The sequence below is a fragment of the Leptosomus discolor genome, chromosome 5 (assembly GCF_034619465.1).
Source record: "Leptosomus discolor isolate bLepDis1 chromosome 5, bLepDis1.hap2, whole genome shotgun sequence".
NCBI lineage: Eukaryota > Metazoa > Chordata > Aves > Leptosomiformes > Leptosomidae > Leptosomus > Leptosomus discolor.
This window is the reverse complement of record NC_141395.1, coordinates 70,450,780-70,467,422: the sequence shown is the minus strand read 5'-3', so window position 1 is coordinate 70,467,422 and position 16,643 is coordinate 70,450,780. Positions and strand designations below refer to the sequence as shown.

Sequence of the window (16,643 nt, the reverse complement as noted above, 5' to 3'; positions counted from 1 at the left end):
TCGCTTTGAAGCAGTGCGCACTAGTAAGAGAAGAGGCTGTGGGCACAATGGAAAGCAGATGGAATTCCCTGGGGAAAGAAGGCAAGGCTTTTTGCGTGTGAGGGTGGTCCAAGTGTGGAAGAGGTGGTGGAGTCTGTGTCCTGGGAGATACTGAAACCCTGACTGGCCGTAGTCCTGGATAACCTCTGCTGGAACTGGCCCTGTTTGAGCGGTGTGGTTGAAGCCAACGCTCTCCAGAGTTCCTGATGAATTCAATGGTTCTGTGATTCTGTTTGCTGGGAGGGCTGGAGGGTCATGGTGGGGAAGAGAGATAGTGAAGCGTGTGCTGGCATGGGGAGATCTCATCAGAGGTGTGTGCAGGGGAGCGTTGCGATGTCCGAGACTTTAACTAAAGCAGGTGATGGGCTTGTGTCACATTCTTGAAGACCCCAAGTATCAGTTTTTGATGCTGTGGATGGCCATAACCTATTTTCTAAGAGAGGTCCCATGGCCCTTTTTCACGTAGCCCGATGGCTTGTTGAGCCCCAGGTTTGTGCTGGTTGAAGATGTCAGAGCCCTGGGAGAAGAAATGGAGTGGACACATGTCAGGCTGGGATGAAGATGTTTATTGAGGAAAACAAAGAGTGAAAATGCAAGAGCGGCAAGTGGAAGGAGCTGGTCTGAGCTGTCAGTAGGTCGACCATCAGCCAAAGTCCTTTCCTTCCTGTAGGTCTCAGCAGAGAACCATGATCTTCCTGGCCTGCAGTGGGAGCGGAACAGTGGAAATCCCCAGTGGTGTTTGGCTTGTAAGAAGGCGTTTGCAGCATAGAGTAGTGGACATAGCAGAAGGCACAACGCAAAGAGGGAAGCGGAAGAAGAGGAAGAGATCCATGGGCCGCTTTTCCAGACAGGTCGGGCTGGCTCCTTCCCTGCTTGCTTTGTGCCTGGAGAGAAGGAGCCATGGATGGGAAGCCCATCGGCCTGCAAGGGCCTGGCGGTGAGTCCTCAATCCATGCCGTAGCTTGCCGGGTGTGGGAGGTTGGTGTCAGGGGTGGTGGCGAGGGCCCTTAGCAGGGGTAGCGGCCTCTCCTACCGCCGTAGCAGCCCAGGCCTCCGAAGCCATAGCCGAAGCCGTAGCCGAGGCCGAAGCCGCCGGAGGAGATGGGCACTCCCTGGGCGCTGAGTTCGTTGCCCACGGCAGCCGATGAGGAGGATCCGACGGCGGTGCTCTGGGGGAAGGAGGTGAGGATGGGTCCTGGCAGGGTGACCACCACGGTGGAGGGCTGGATGACAACGCGGGAGTCCTCGCACTGCCTGACACAGGGCTCGTTGCAGCTGTTAGCCAGCGGGGTGGGTCCGCAGGGGCTGCAGAGGCTGTTGCAGGCCATGGGGGTGGTGTGGAGGGTCCCTGGAAGAGAGGGTGTTGAGAGAGCGGAGGGGCGTGGGGGCGCGAGGGGTTGGAGGAGGGCGGTGGAGCGGGGAGGGGTGGTGTGGGGCTGTGGGGAGCGTGCGCGGCGGTGGGGAGGCGTGAGGGCTGGTGAGGCTGGGGCCGAGCGCGGTGGGAGAGAGGGGCCAGGTGGGGCAGGAGGAGGAGGGTCAGGGGGTTGCGGCTGACCTTGGGGAGCGGGGAGGAGAAGGCGTGAGGAGGAGAGGTGTGTGAGGGAGAGAGGCGCTGGGCCGGCTTTTATGGTGGTGCGTGAGGGGCGGGACGGCCTTGGGGCAGGACGGCATTTGGCAGCAGGCAGCTCTTGCCTGCCCCAGCCCTGCCAGCAATGAGGTGGGGTGTGTTTCCCTGGCCGCAACGCTCCCTCTTCATGTCCTGCTCTCGAGGACGTGTCCCCTTGGCCCTGGCGGCAGCTTTGAAGTGAGAGGAGGTGTTTGGGACGAATTGCATGGAAGTTGTGTCTCAGGGCATTTGGAGACTCAGCCAAATCATGGGAGAGGTGTTGTGTCATCAGTGAGGTCATCCCGTGGCACTCGTATGCTGTGGTGCGCAGCCATTTCTCAAGTCTTTGTTGCGCCAGAGAGGGATTGGACGTAGTGGAGGGGAAATGGGAGGCGTGCCTGCTGCGCTGGGCACTGCTCCCGAGAACCTCGAGGGGATGTTTGCATGCCAAGGGGTTGATGGAGCACAATAGACTGGGCTGGACTAGACTGGACTAGAAGTGTCCAGTGGGAAAGGACCTACAGTGATCATCTAGTCCAGCTGCCTGACCACTTTGGGACTGACCAAAAGTTAAAGCATGTTATTAAGGGCATTGTTTTTCCAAATGCCGTTTAAACGCTGACGGGTTTGGGGCATTGACCACCTCTCCAGGAAGCCTGTTCCTGTGTTTGACCACCCTCTCGGTAAAGAACTGTTTTCTACTCTTGAGTCTGAATCTCCCTTATGCAGCTTTGAACCATTCCCACAACTCCTTTCCCTGGATCCCAGGGAGAAGAGCTCAGCACCTTCCTCTCCTCGTCCCCTCCTCATGGAGCTACAGAGAGCCATCAGGTTCCTCCTCAGCCTCCTTCTCTCCAAACTAGACCAACGCAAATTCCTTAGCCGCTCCTCACAGGCCATGCCTTCCAGCCCTTCCACCAGCTTTGTTGCTTTCCTCGGGATGCACTGAAGACCTTCACATCCTTTTGGGATGGTAGGGCCCAGATCTGCCCACGATACTCAAGGAGAGGCGTCACCAAGGCTCACTACAGCGGGATAATCAGCTCTTTTGACCGGCTGGTGATGGTTGATGCACCCCGGGGTGGGCTTTGGCCTCTTGGCTGCCAGGACACTGCTGACTCACACTGAGCCTGCTGTCAGCCAGCAGCCCCACAGCCCTTTCTGCAGGGCCGCTCTCCAGCACCTCCTCTCCCCATTTCTGCTGGTGTGCAGCGTCCACCTCGGTCCTGGGTGCAGAACGTGGCATTTGCTCTTGTTAAATTTTGTGCCGTTGATGATTGCCCAGTGCTCCAAACGGGGCTTGTGTGTGGAGGGGTGCTGGAGGGCCTGGCAGGCAAGAAGCACGCTGGGCTGTGCTGGGGGTGCCAGTGGATTCACAGGTGCCCCCAGAAAAAGGAGGTTGTGTAACGGGCTGTACATACGTCCATGGGGAAAGATGGTTTGAAGCAGAAATGCTGCGGGAGGTACCTGATTTCCTTGCACTACACAGAGAGGGATGTCTGTCTTGGAGGTGAGCGAGGAGAGATGCAAAGTCCTGTTTCTGGGGAAGAGTCAATCCCATGCAGAAGAAGAGGCTGGGGGCCAACTGGAGAGAAAGCAGCTTAGCAGAGCAGGATCTTGTGGTCCTGGTGGAGATCAAATGGCCCATGAGGTGGCAATGAACCTTTTGGCTAAAGGGCCCACCAGTCTCGAGGGCAGCATTTGGAGGAGCGTTGCCAGCAGGTTGAGGGCGGTGACCCTTCCTCTCTGCTCAGCACTGATGAGGTCCCGTGTGAAGTGCTGTGTGCGGTTCTGGGCTCCTCAGTGTGAGAAGGTCAGGGGCTTGTTGGAGCAAGAGCAGTGCAGGCCACCAGGGGAGATGCTGCAGGGACTGGAGCCTTTTTCCTAGGAGAGGAAACTGAGAGAGCTGGGAGCGTTTAGCCAGGAGATAAGGAAGTGCAGGGAGGAGGCCATAAATGTGCCTCAATCGCAGCCGGGAGGGAATGAATTGGAGTAAGCCCAGCTCTTCGAAGCAGTGCGCACTAGTAAGAGAAGAGGCTGTGATCATAAGCGAAAGCAGATGGAATTCCCTGGGGAAAAAAGGCAAGGCTTTTTGCGTGTGAGGGTGGTCAAAGTGTGGAAGAGGTGGTGGAGTCTCGGTCCTGGGAGATACTGAAACCCCGACTGGCCATGGTCTGAGATAAGCTCTGCTGGAGCTGGCCCTGTCTGAGCAGTGGGGTTGAAGCCAATGCTCTCCAGCTTTCCTGACAAATTCAATGTTTCGGTGATTCTGTTTGCTGGGAGGACTGGAGGGTCATGGTGGGGAAGAGAGATAGTGAAGCGTGTGCTGGCATGGGGAGATCTCATCAGAGGTGTGTGCAGGGGAGCGTTGTGATGTCCGAGACTTTAACTAAAGCAGGTGATGGGCTTGTGTCACGTTCTTGAAGAGCCCAAGTGTCAGTCTGTGGTGATGTTCTTGGTGGTGGTAGCCAGTTTTCTAAGAGAGGTCCCGTGCTCCTTTTCCACCCATCCAATGGGCTGTCGAGCCCGAACTTTGTGTGGAACCTTGGGAGAAGAAATGGAGTGGAGGCATCACAGGCTTGGATGCAGGAGAAATTTATTGAGAAAAGAAAAGTGAAAAAACAGGAGCAGCAAGTGAAAAGGAGCCAGTCTGACGTGACGGTAGGATGGCCATCAGCCAAAGTCCTTTGATTGCTGTAGGTCTCACCAGAGCACCAAGATATTCCTGGCCCGCAGTGGGAGCATCACAGTAGAAATCCACAGTGGTGTCTGGCTTATGAGAAGGTGTTTGCAGCGTAGAGAAATGGATATAGCAGAAGGCACAATGCAAAGAGGGAAGCGGAAGAAGAGATCCATGGGCCGTGTTTGCAGGCAGGCCGGGCTGGCCCCTTCCCTGCTTGCTTTGTGCCTGGAGAGAAGGAGCCGTGGATGGGAAGCCCATTGGCCTGCAAGGGCCTGGAGGGGTGTCCTCAATCCATGCCGTGGCTTGCTGGGTGTGGGAGGTTGGTGTCAGGGGTGGTGGCGAGGGCCCTTAGCAGGGGTAGCAGCCTCTCCTGCCACCGTAGCAGCCCAGGCCTCCGAAGCCGTAGCCGAGGCCGAAGCCGCCGGAGGAGATGGGCACTCCCTGGGCGCTGAGTTCGTTGCCCACGGCAGCCGATGAGGAGGATCCGACGGCGGTGCTCTGGGGGAAGGAGCTGAGGATGGGTCCTGGCAGGGTGACCACCACGGTGGAGGGCTGGATGACGACGCGGGAGTCCTCGCACTGCCTGACACAGGGCTCGTTGCAGCTGTTAGCCAGCGGGGTGGGTCCGCAGGGGCTGCAGAGGCTGTTGCAGGCCATGGGGGTGGTGTGGAGGGTCCCTGGAAGAGAGGGTGTTGAGAGAGCGGAGGGGCGTGGGGGGGCAAGGGGTTGGAGGAGGGCGGTGGAGCGGGGAGGGGTGGTGTGGGGCTGTGGGGAGCGTGCGCGGCGGTGGGGAGGCGTGAGGGCTGGTGAGGCTGGGGCCGAGCGCGGTGGGAGAGAGGGGCCAGGTGGGGCAGGAGGAGGAGGGTCAGGGGGTTGCGGCTGACCTTGGGGAGCGAGGAGGAGAAGGCGTGAGGAGGAGAAGTGTGTGAGGGAGAGAGGCGCTGGGCCGGCTTTTATGGTGGTGCGCGAGGGGCGGGACGGCCTTGGGGCAGGACGGCATTTGGCAGCAGGCAGCTCTTGCCTGCCCCAGCCCTGCCAGCAATGAGGTGGGGTGTGTTTCCCTGGCCGCAACGCTCCCTCTTCATGTCCTGCTCTCGAGGACGTGTCCCCTTGGCCCTGGCGGCAGCTTTGAAGTGAGAGTCTTAGAGGCCAAAGGCTTGGTGCTGGTGGCGCGTGTCAGGGCGGGCAGAACACGTGGCCTAAGCGTCCGAGTGGTTTTGTGTCATCCGTGAGATCATCCCATGGCATTCCTGTGGTGTGGTTTGAGGGTGCGTTGTGAAGAGGGGACCCCATTTCCTCGCAGTCCTGGCAGGCTGGTCTGGGCTCTGCAGGTGTGCTGGGCGTGAGGGGCTGCCGCTTCGGTCGCGTTTTGTCCCTCCCTGCCTTGATGCCAATCACTCAGCCTGTCTTTAGACCTGGCCTTTCCCGTAGGCTGTCTTGGTGCCCCTCATTCTTGTGAGGTCCTATCCTCCTGGAGAAAGGAGGCTGCCAGTATGGGCTTGTGCCCCCTGGAGCCCTCCATGGGCTGACAGTTGAACCAGCCAGAGGAGGGCTGTTTGTGAGAGCAGGACGTTGTCTTGGCAGCCCTGGGTCAGAGCTCTCAAGCCCTGTGATGTCGGGAGGCCATCCGTGGTCCCCAAAGTCTTGTGTTGTCCTCTCTTTATCAATCTGCTTAGCTAGGGTACGCATGTTTGCAGCCTGAGCTCTGGTATGATGTGTCCAAAGAAGAGCAAGGACGTGGTGAAGGATCTGGAGAACACGTCTTATGAGGAGTGGCTGAGGGAACTGGGGGTCTTTAGTTTGCTGAAGGTAACAGCTGAGGGGAGAAGTTTTCTCTGTCACAACGTGAAAGGAGGTTGTAGCGATGTGAGTGTCAGTCTCTTATCCCTAGTGAGAAGTGATGAGGAGTGGAAACAGCCTCAACTTGCACCGCGGGAGGTGTAGATTGGATATTAGGGACAATTTCAACACCAAAGGAGTTATCACGCAATGGAACAGGATGCCCCAGAAAGAGGATTTGGAGATTGCCGAGGGGAAGTGGAGGTGAGCATGCAGCACCTGTGTGCAGAGCGGAGGCCCTGGTGGTGGTGGTGGATGCGTGCGGAAGGGTTGGTGAAGGGCAAGGCCTGCCCCAGTGGAGCCGAGGGGAGTGTTTTGCAGGCTGTTTGTCAGGCGAGCAGTGGTTGTTGCTGAGGACGATGAAGGGAGGTAGGAAGGATTGCTGTGCGTCTGGATGTAGCCAAGTCGCTGAGGCCTGAGAGTTCGTAGTCACGAATGCTGAGGGAGCTGGCTGATGTCCTTGGGTGGCTACTCTCCATTATCTTGTGAAACTCCTGGTGGCTGGGAGCATTTTGTGGATGGAAGAGAGCTCAGAGCTCTTGTGTGTTGAAGGAAGATCTTATAAATTGGAGGCTGCGTAACCTTGACATAATTCTCACGGAATATGATATAGGAAATGTTTCTGGAAAGCCCTGCCAAGCCCCAGAAAAACAAGATGGTGATGGCAAGCGATCAGCATGGATTTATGAAGTGGTCATGATGCTGGACCGACCTCTGTGTCTTCTACCTTGAAGTGTGTGGCTTTGTGGACAAGGAGAGAGCTGTGGCAGGTCTTTCCCTGGAGTTTCCATAAAGACGTAACCGCTTTCTCCCCTTGCAGTCTCGCCAACCAGCCAAGAAATGATGGGTTGTGTAAATGGCCAGTGAGGTGGGCTGCAAAGTGGTGGGAGGGCTGGGCCCAGAGACTTGTGGTGAGTGGCCTCACGTGCAGTGTGAGGCAAGTGTCAAGTGGTGAGGCCCAGGTGCCAGATCCATGGGGCCAACCTTGTTGAAGACCCTGCTCAATGACACGGGCAGTAGGATAAGTGCCCCCTCAGCAAGTGGACGGATGATGCATTATGTGTCAAAGTGGCTGAGGCACGGGATGGCTGTGGCACCCTTCAGAGGGAGCTGGTGAGGCTGGAGACGGGGGCAGAGAGGAATCTCCTGAAGTTGAAGAGGAGGAAATGCCAAGTCCTGCATCTGAGGAGGAATAGCACTGGGCAGCAGGACATGGTGGTGGCCAAGACGCCAGGAAGCACCTTTGCTGAGCATGACTTTGTGGTGCTGATGGAGAAGCAGCGGGCTACGAGGCAGCAATGCAGCCTTGAGGGAAAAGAGGCCAAGAGTCTCCAGGGCGGTGTTGGGAAGAGCATTGCCAGCAGTTGGAGGGGAAGTGATCTTGCTGTGCCTTCAGCACTGGTGAGGCCCTGTTGGGGTAAAGTGTTCAGTTGAGGGTTCCCCTAATGAAGAAGGACCCAGAGTTGGTGGAGCAAGTTGAGTGCAGGGCCACCAAAACTCTGAAGGGACGGGGCATCCTTTCCATGAGGAGAATCCGAGAGAGCTGGGAGTTCTTTCCAACAAGGAGGCGAGTCTGCGCAGGGGAGATGTCATCACTGTGTCTAAACCGCTCATGGAAGGTCATGAGAACTGCGGAGTCAGACTCTTCTCCTGGTTGCCCACGGCCACGGCAAGGGTGAATGGAGACAGCTGACAAGATGTGCCATTGCCATGAAGAGAAGACAAGGCTTTTTCTGTGAGCGGGTGTTCAAACAATGGAACCGGTTGTGCAGAGTTGTGTTGGAATCTCCATCCTTGGAGGTACTGAAATCCTGAATGGACGTGATCATAGACAGCTTTCCGGAGCTGACCACACATCAGCAGATTGGAATGAACAAGATGATCTCCGTATGTTGCTTGAGTACTGAGTGTTTCTGCTTCTTGTATTTTCTTGCTGTGATGGCCAGAGATTTGTGCTGTGGAAGAGAGTTGGTCAAGAGCATGTTTGATGGGGAGCTTGAATATTAGGCGTGTGTAGAAGTGCATTAGCATGTCCAAGCATTGGTTTGTGCGAGCGAAGGGCGTGTGTCATGTTCTGGAAGGCCCCTTGTGCTGCTCTGAGTTGTCGTTGCTGGGGACATACCTTGTAAGAGAGGTTTGAGGCCATTTTCCACCCACCCCGATGGCCTGTTGAGCCCTGGCTTTGTGCTGGGTGAGGTTGGCAGACCCTTGGGAGAAGAAAGGAAGAGGAGGCACGTGAGGCTGGGATGCAAGAGAACTTTATTGAGGAAAAAACAAAGTGATAATTAGGAGCGGCATGAAGAAGGGAGCCGGTCTGAAATTCAAGTAAGGTGAGCGTCAGCTGAAGTCCTTTGCTTGCGGGAGATTTTTCAAGTGCGCTGGTGTTTTCCAGCCATACAGAGCGGGAGGGTCTGGAATCGTGCCCTCAATCCATGCCGTGGCTTCCCAGGTGTGGGAGGTTGGTGTCAGGGGTGGTGGCGAGGGCCCTTAGCAGGGGTAGCGGCCTCTCCTGCCGCCGTAGCAGCCCAGGCCTCCGAAACCATAGCCGAGGCCGTAGCCGAGGCCGAAGCCGCCGGAGGAGATGGGCACTCCCTGGGCGCTGAGGACGTTGCCCACGGCAGCCGATGAGGAGGATCCGACGGCGGTGCTCTGCGGGGAGGAGGTGAGGATGGGTCCTGGCAGGGTGACCAGCACGGCAGGAGGCTGGATGACGACACGGGAGTCCTCGCACTGCCTGACACAGGGCTCATTGCAGCTGTTAGCCAGCGGGGTGGGTCCGCAGGGGCTGCAGAGGCTGTTGCAGGCCATGGGGGTGGTTTGGAGGGTCCCTGGAAGAGAGGGTGTTGAGAGAGCGGAGGGGCGTGGGGGCGCGAGGGGTTGGAGGAGGGCGGTGGAGCGGGGAGGGGTGGTGTGGGGCTGTGGGGAGCGTGCGCGGCGGTGGGGAGGCGTGAGGGCTGGTGAGGCTGGGGCCGAGCGCGGTGGGAGAGAGGGGCCAGGTGGGGCAGGAGGAGGAGGGTCAGGGGGTTGCGGCTGACCTTGGGGAGCGAGGAGGAGAAGGCGTGAGGAGGAGAGGTGTGTGAGGGAGAGAGGCGCTGGGCCGGCTTTTATGGTGGTGCGTGAGGGGCGGGACGGCCTTGGGGCAGGACGGCATTTGGCAGCAGGCAGCTCTTGCCTGCCCCAGCCCTGCCAGCAATGAGGTGGGGTGCGTTTCCCTGGCCGCAACGCTCCCTCTTCATGTCCTGCTCTCGAGGACGTGTCCCCTTGGCCCTGGCGGCAGCTTTGAAGTGAGAGGAGGTGTTTGGGACGAATTGCATGGAAGTTGTGTCTCAGGGCATTTGGAGACTCAGCCAAATCATGGGAGAGGTGTTGTGTCATCAGTGAGGTCATCCCGTGGCACTCGTATGCTGTGGTGCGCAGCCATTTCTCAAGTCTTTGTTGCGCCAGAGAGGGATTGGACGTAGTGGAGGGGAAATGGGAGGCGTGCCTGCTGCGCTGGGCACTGCTCCCGAGAACCTCGAGGGGATGTTTGCATGCCAAGGGGTTGATGGAGCACAATAGACTGGGCTGGACTAGACTGGACTAGAAGTGTCCAGTGAAAAAGGACCTACAGTGATCATCTAGTCCAGCTGCCTGACCACTTCGGGACTGACCAAAAGTTAAAGCATGTTATTAAGGGCATTGTTTTTCCAAATGCCGTTTAAACGCTGACGGGCTTGGGGCATTGACCACCTCTCCAGGAAGCCTGTTCCTGTGTTTGACCACCCTCTCGGTAAAGAACTGTTTTCTACTCTTGAGTCTGAATCTCCCTTATGCAGCTTTGAACCATTCCCACAACTCCTTTCCCTGGATCCCAGGGAGAAGAGCTCAGCACCTTCCTCTCCTCGTCCCCTCCTCATGGAGCTACAGAGAGCCATCAGGTTCCTCCTCAGCCTCCTTCTCTCCAAACTAGACCAACGCAAATTCCTTAGCCGCTCCTCACAGGCCATGCCTTCCAGCCCTTCCACCAGCTCTGTTGCCTTCCTCGGGATGCACTGAAGACCTTCACATCCTTTTGGGATGGTAGGGCCCAGATCTGCCCACGATACTCAAGGAGAGGCGTCACCAAGGCTCACTACAGCAGGATAATCAGCTCTTTTGACCGGCTGGTGATGGTTGATGCACCCCGGGGTGGGCTTTGGCCTCTTGGCTGCCAGGACACTGCTGACTCACACTGAGCCTGCTGTCAGCCAGCAGCCCCACAGCCCTTTCTGCAGGGCCGCTCTCCAGCACCTCCTCTCCCCATTTCTGCTGGTGTGTAGTGTCCACCTCGGTCCTGGGTGCAGAACGTGGCATTTGCTCTTGTTAAATTTTGTGCCGTTGATGATTGCCCAGTGCTCCAAACGGGGCTTGTGTGTGGAGGGGTGCTGGAGGGCCTGGCAGGCAAGAAGCACGCTGGGCTGTGCTGGGGGTGCCAGTGGATTCACAGGTGCCCCCAGAAAAAGGAGGTTGTGTAACTGGCTGTACATACGTCCATGGGGAAAGATGGTTTGAAGCAGAAATGCTGCGGGAGGTACCTGATTTCCTTGCACTACACAGAGAGGGATGTCTGTCTTGGAGGTGAGCGAGGAGAGATGCAAAGTCCTGTTTCTGGGGAAGAGTCAATCCCATGCAGAAGAAGAGGCTGGGGGCCAACTGGAGAGAAAGCAGCTTAGCAGAGCAGGATCTTGTGGTCCTGGTGGAGATCAAATGGCCCATGAGGTGGCAATGAACCTTTTGGCTAAAGGGCCCACCAGTCTCGAGGGCAGCATTTGGAGAAGCGTTGCCAGCAGGTTGAGGGCGGTGACCCTTCCTCTCTGCTCAGCACTGGTGAGGTCCCATGTGAAGTGCTGTGTGCGGTTCTGGGCTCCTCAGTGTGAGAAGGTCAGGGGCTTGTTGGAGCAAGAGCAGTGCAGGCCACCAGGGGAGATGCTGCAGGGACTGGAGCCTCCTTCCTAGGAGAGGAAGCTGAGAGAGCTGGGAGCGTTTAGCCAGGAGATAAGGAAGTGCAGGGAGGAGGCCATAAATATGCCTAAATCGCAGCCGGGAGGGAATGAAATTGAGGGAGCCCGGCTCTTGGAATCAGTGTGCACTAGTAAGACAAGGGGCTGTGATCATAAGCGAAAGCAGATGGAATTCCCTGGGGAAAAAAGGCAAGGCTTTTTGCGTGTGAGGGTGGTCAAAGTGTGGAAGAGGTGGTGGAGTCTCGGTCCTGGGAGATACTGAAACCCCGACTGGCCATGGTCTGAGATAAGCTCTGCTGGAGCTGGCCCTGTCTGAGCAGTGGGGTTGAAGCCAATGCTCTCCAGCTTTCCTGACAAATTCAATGTTTCTGTGATTCTGTTTGCTGGGAGGACTGGAGGGTCATGGTGGGGAAGAGAGATAGTGAAGAGTGTGCTGGCATGGGGAGATCTCATCAGAGGTGTGTGCAGGGGAGCGTTGTGATGTCCGAGACTTTAACTAAAGCAGGTGATGGGCTTGTGTCACGTTCTTGAAGAGCCCAAGTGTCAGTCTGTGGTGATGTTCTTGGTGGTGGTAGCCAGTTTTCTAAGAGAGGTCCCGTGCTCCTTTTCCACCCATCCAATGGGCTGTCGAGCCCGAACTTTGTGTGGAACCTTGGGAGAAGAAATGGAGTGGAGGCATCACAGGCTGGGATGCAGGAGAAATTTATTGAGAAAAGAAAAGTGAAAAAACAGGAGCAGCAAGTGAAAAGGAGCCAGTCTGACGTGACGGTAGGATGGCCGTCAGCCAAAGTCCTTTGATTGCTGTAGGTCTCACCAGAGCACCAAGATATTCCTGGCCCGCAGTGGGAGCATCACAGTAAAAATCCACAGTGGTGTCTGGCTTATGAGAAGGTGTTTGCAGCGTAGAGAAATGGATATAGCAGAAGGCACAATGCAAAGAGGGAAGCGGAATAAGAGGAAGAGATCCATGGGCCGTGTTTGCAGGCAGGCCGGGCTGGCCCCTTCCCTGCTTGCTTTGTGCCTGGAGAGAAGGAGCCGTGGATGGGAAGCCCATTGGCCTGCAAGGGCCTGGAGGGGTGTCCTCAATCCATGCCGTGGCTTGCCGGGTGTGGGAGGTTGGTGTCAGGGGTGGTGGCGAGGGCCCTTAGCAGGGGTAGCAGCCTCTCCTGCCGCCGTAGCAGCCCAGGCCTCCGAAGCCGTAGCCGAGGCCGAAGCCGCCGGAGGAGATGGGCACTCCCTGGGCGCTGAGTTCGTTGCCCACGGCAGCCGATGAGGAGGATCCGACGGCGGTGCTCTGGGGGAAGGAGCTGAGGATGGGTCCTGGCAGGGTGACCACCACGGTGGAGGGCTGGATGACGACGCGGGAGTCCTCGCACTGCCTGACACAGGGCTCGTTGCAGCTGTTAGCCAGCGGGGTGGGTCCGCAGGGGCTGCAGAGGCTGTTGCAGGCCATGGGGGTGGTGTGGAGGGTCCCTGGAAGAGAGGGTGTTGAGAGAGCGGAGGGGCGTGGGGGCGCGAGGGGTTGGAGGAGGGCGGTGGAGCGGGGAGGGGTGGTGAGGGGCTGTGGGGAGCGTGCGCGGCGGTGGGGAGGCGTGAGGGCTGGTGAGGCTGGGGCCGAGCACGGTGGGAGAGAGGGGCCAGGTGGGGCAGGAGGAGGAGTATCAGGGGGTTGCTGCTGACCTTGGGGAGCGGGGAGGAGAAGGCGTGAGGAGGAGAGGTGTGTGAGGGAGAGAGGCGCTGGGCCGGCTTTTATGGTGGTGCGCGAGGGGCGGGACGGCCTTGGGGCAGGACGGCATTTGGCAGCAGGCAGCTCTTGCCTGCCCCAGCCCTGCCAGCAATGAGGTGGGGTGTGTTTCCCTGGCCGCAACGCTCCCTCTTCATGTCCTGCTCTCGAGGACGTGTCCCCTTGGCCCTGGCGGCAGCTTTGAAGTGAGAGTCTTAGAGGCCAAAGGCTTGGTGCTGGTGGCGCGTGTCAGGGCGGGCAGAACACTTGGCCTAAGCGTCCCAGTGGTTTTGTGTCATCCGTGAGATCATCCCATGGCACTCGTGTGGTGTGGTTTGTGGGTGCGTTGTGAAGACGGGACCTCATTTCCTCGCATTCTTGGCTGGCTGGTCTGCGCTCTGCAGGTGTGCTGGGTGTGAGGGGCTGCCCCTTCCATAGTGTTTTGTCCCTCCCTGCCTTGATGCCAATCACTCAGCCTGTCTTTAGGCCTGGCCTTTCCCGTAGGGTGTCTTGGTGCCCCTCATGCTTGTGAGGTCGTAGCTTGGAGAACGGAGGCTGCCAGGTTGGGCTTGTGCCCCCTGGAGCCCTCTGTGGTCTGGCAGTTGATGCAGCCAGAGGAGGGCTGTTTGTGAGAGCAGGACGTTGTCCTGTCTGCCCTGGGTCAGAGCTATCAATCCCTGTGATGTGGGGAAGCCATCCGTGGCCCCCAATGGCTTGTGTTGGCCCATCTGTATAACTCCTCTTAGCTGAGTCAGGCATGTTTGCAGCCGGGGCTGTGGTATGATGCTTCTAACCAAGTAGAAGAAAGCTGGTGAAGATCTAGAGAAAAGATTTCTGAGGAGCAGCTGAGGAAACTGGGGATGTTTAATTTACAGAAGGGGACATCCAAGGGGAGACCTTATCACTGCCTTCGATCTCCCGAGAGGAGGTTGTAGTGAAGTGGGTGTCAGTCCCGAGAGGAGGTTGTAGTGAACTGGGTGTCAATCTCTTATTCCTAGTGAGGAGTGATAGGAGGGGAGGAAATGGCCTCACGTTGTGCCGAGGAAGCCTAGATTGATACTGGGGACAATTCCATCAGCACCAGTGTTATCAAGTAGTGGAACAGGCTGCCGAGGGAGGTTGTGGAGTCACCATCCTGGGAGGTGTTTAAAGGACGTGTAGGCGTGATGCTTAGAGGCATGGTTTAGTGGTGGACTTGGCAGTGTTAGGTTAACGGTTGGACTCGATAAAGTTAAAGGTATTTTCAACCCTTAGTGGCTCTGTGAATGTACATGGGATACGGTGCAAGGGCAGGTGAGTTTGTGGAGAATTTGTGACTGTATCGACAGGCAGAGGGCGAGTAGGAGCATCAGGAGGGGAGCCAGGGCCTTTGGGGTCCTTACTTGGGGTGAGTGCTGAGGGGTGAGGCCCCTTCTCTGCACAGGGTTTGACGGTCAGAAAGAGGATTTGGAGATTGGCGAGGGGAACTGGAGGCGAGGATGCAGGACATGTCTGCAGAGCCGAGGCCCTGGTGGTGGTGGTGGATGCGTGTATAAGGGTTGGTGAAGGGCAAGGCCTGCCCCAGTGGAGCCAAGGGGAGTGTTTAGCAGGCTGTTTGTCAGGCGAGCAGTGGTTGTTGCTGAGGAAGATGAAGGGAGGTGGGAAGGATTGCTCTGCGTCTGGATGTAGCCAAGTCATTGATGCCTGAGAGGTCATAGCCACGAATGCAGAGGGAGCTGGCCGACGTCCTTGGGTGGCTGCTCTCCGTGACCTTCTGCAAGTCCTGATGCGTGGGAGCAGCTCCGGAGGCCTGGAAGGGAGCTCATAGACCTGCTACTTGAAGAAGATCAGCAACGAAGTTCTGGGAAAGCAAAGGCTGCCTTGCCTGACATCATTTTGAGGAAAGGTAATGGAGGAAATAGTCCAGGAAAGCACTGCCAAGCCCCGGAAAACAAGAAGGTGATGGGGAGTGATCAGTATCCATTTATGGAGGGAAAATCATGTTTGACTAACCTCCATGTCTTTTGGCTTGAAGTGAGTAGCTTTGTGGATGAGGAGACAGCCATGACTGGTGTTTCCTTGGAGTTTTCTATAAAGCCTTTGCCGCTTTCTGCCCTTCCATGCTCAACAACCAGATGAGAAATTCTGGATTGCGTAAGTGGCCAGTGAGGTGGACATCAAAGTAGGTATAACAGCTGAGCAGAGAGGCTTGTGGTGCAGTTGGAGGCAAGTGTGAAACGGAGTAGCGCAGGAGTCAGACCCATGGGGCCAACCATGCTGAAGAACCTGCTCAATGATGTGGGCAGTGGGACAAGTGCCCCCTTCAGAGGAAGCTGGCAGATGCTGCAATCTATGGTGGAGTGGCTGAGGCATGTGATGGTTGTGGCAACACTCACAGGGAGCTGGAGATGCTGGAGATTGGGGCAGAGAGGAATCTCCTGAAGTTGAAGAGGAGGAAATGCCAAGTCCTGCATCTGGGCAGGAATAGCGCTGGGCATCAGGACACGGTGGTGGCCAAGAGGCTGGAAAGCACCTTTGCTGAGCATGACTTTGTGGTGCTGATGGAGAAGCAGCGTACAACGAGGCAGCAATGCAGCCTTGAGGGAAAAGAGGCCAAGAGTCTCCAGGTCGGCGTTGGGAAGAGCATTGCCAGCAGTTCGTGGGGACGTGATCTTGCTCTGTCTTCAGCACTGGTGGGGCCCTGTGTGGAGTTGTGTGTGCAGTTGAGGGTTCCACTATGGAAGAAGGAACTGAAGTTGGTGGAGTGAGTTGAGTGCAGGGCCACCAAATCTCTGAAGGGACGGGGCATCCTTTCCACGAGGAGAATCTGAGAGAGCTGAGAGTTCTTTCCAGCAAGGAGGCGAGTCTGCGCAGGGGAGATGTAATCAATGTGTCTGAACTGCTGATAGGAGGGCATGAGGACCGGGGAGTCAGACTCTTCTCCTGGTTGCCCACGGCCAGGACAAGGGTGAATGGAGAAAGCTGACAAGACGTGCCATTGCCTTGGACAGAAGGCAAGGCTTTTTCAGTGAGAGGGTGGTCAATCAGTGGAACCAGTTGTGCAGGGAGGTGTTGGAATCTCCACCCTTGGAGATACTGAAATCCTGAGTGGACGTGGTCATGGATAGCCTTCTGGACGTGACCCTGCTTCAGTAGATAAGGATGAACAAGATGATCTCTAGAGTTTCCTTCGTAGTTCTACTTCCTGCATTTTGATTGCTGTTATGACCAGAGAATTGTGCAGGGGAAGAGAGTTGGTCAAGTCGTGGTGCCATGGAGAGCGTGTGTCACAGGCCTGGGTAGTAGCGCATAAGCATGTCCAACCCTTTGTTTGGGCAAGTGAACGTGACCGTGTGTCACTTTCTAGAAGGCCCCTTGTGCTGCTCTGAGTGGTTGTTGTTGCTGGGGACATACCTCGTAGAGAGTTTTGCGTCCTGTTTCCACCCACCCCAATGGCCTGTTGAGCCCTGGCTTTGTGCTGGGTGAGGATGGCAGACCCTTGGGAGAAGAAAGGCAGAGGAGGCATGTGAGGATGGGATGCAGGAATACTTTATTGTGGAAAAAAGCAATGAAAAGACAGGAGCGGCAAGTGGAAGGGAGCCAGCCTGAGGTGGCAGTAGGTCAACCATTAGCCGAAGCCCTTTCCTTGCTGTAGGTCTCGCCAGAGCACCGAGATCTTTCCGGCCCACAGTGGGAGCAGAAAAGTGGAAGTCCACTGTTGTGTCTGGCTTGTGAGAAGGCGTTTGCAGCGTAGAGTAGTGGACATAGCAGAAGGCACAATGCAAAGAGGGAAAT

General features: G+C 57.0%; 2 protein-coding genes and 2 pseudogenes across 2 annotated transcripts; all 4 read right to left on the bottom strand.

Moving 5' to 3' along the window:
• Positions 1-1,046: 1,046 nt before the first annotated feature.
• On the bottom strand, positions 1,047-1,367 carry LOC147415613 (feather keratin pseudogene; annotated as a pseudogene).
• A 3,309-nt stretch (positions 1,368-4,676) lies between these two features.
• On the bottom strand, positions 4,677-4,985 carry LOC147415612 (feather beta keratin-like). Its single transcript, XM_086465942.1, has one exon. The coding sequence runs from the start codon at positions 4,983-4,985 to the stop codon at positions 4,677-4,679; it is 309 nt and encodes a 102-aa protein (XP_086322068.1).
• A 3,669-nt stretch (positions 4,986-8,654) lies between these two features.
• LOC147415611 (feather keratin pseudogene) lies at positions 8,655-8,975 on the bottom strand (annotated as a pseudogene).
• Positions 8,976-12,290: 3,315 nt separating this feature from the next.
• On the bottom strand, positions 12,291-12,599 carry LOC147415610 (feather beta keratin-like). The gene has a single exon (XM_086465929.1). It carries the CDS (start codon positions 12,597-12,599, stop codon positions 12,291-12,293), a length of 309 nt encoding a protein of 102 aa, XP_086322055.1.
• Between the last annotated feature and the right edge of the window lie 4,044 nt (positions 12,600-16,643).

Bases quoted from the DNA above. Each gene is read 5' to 3' on its own strand.
- LOC147415612 (XM_086465942.1), bottom strand. From the start codon at position 4,985: ATGGCCTGCAACAGCCTCTGCAGCCCCTGCGGACCCACCCCGCTGGCT.
- LOC147415610 (XM_086465929.1), bottom strand. From the start codon at position 12,599: ATGGCCTGCAACAGCCTCTGCAGCCCCTGCGGACCCACCCCGCTGGCT.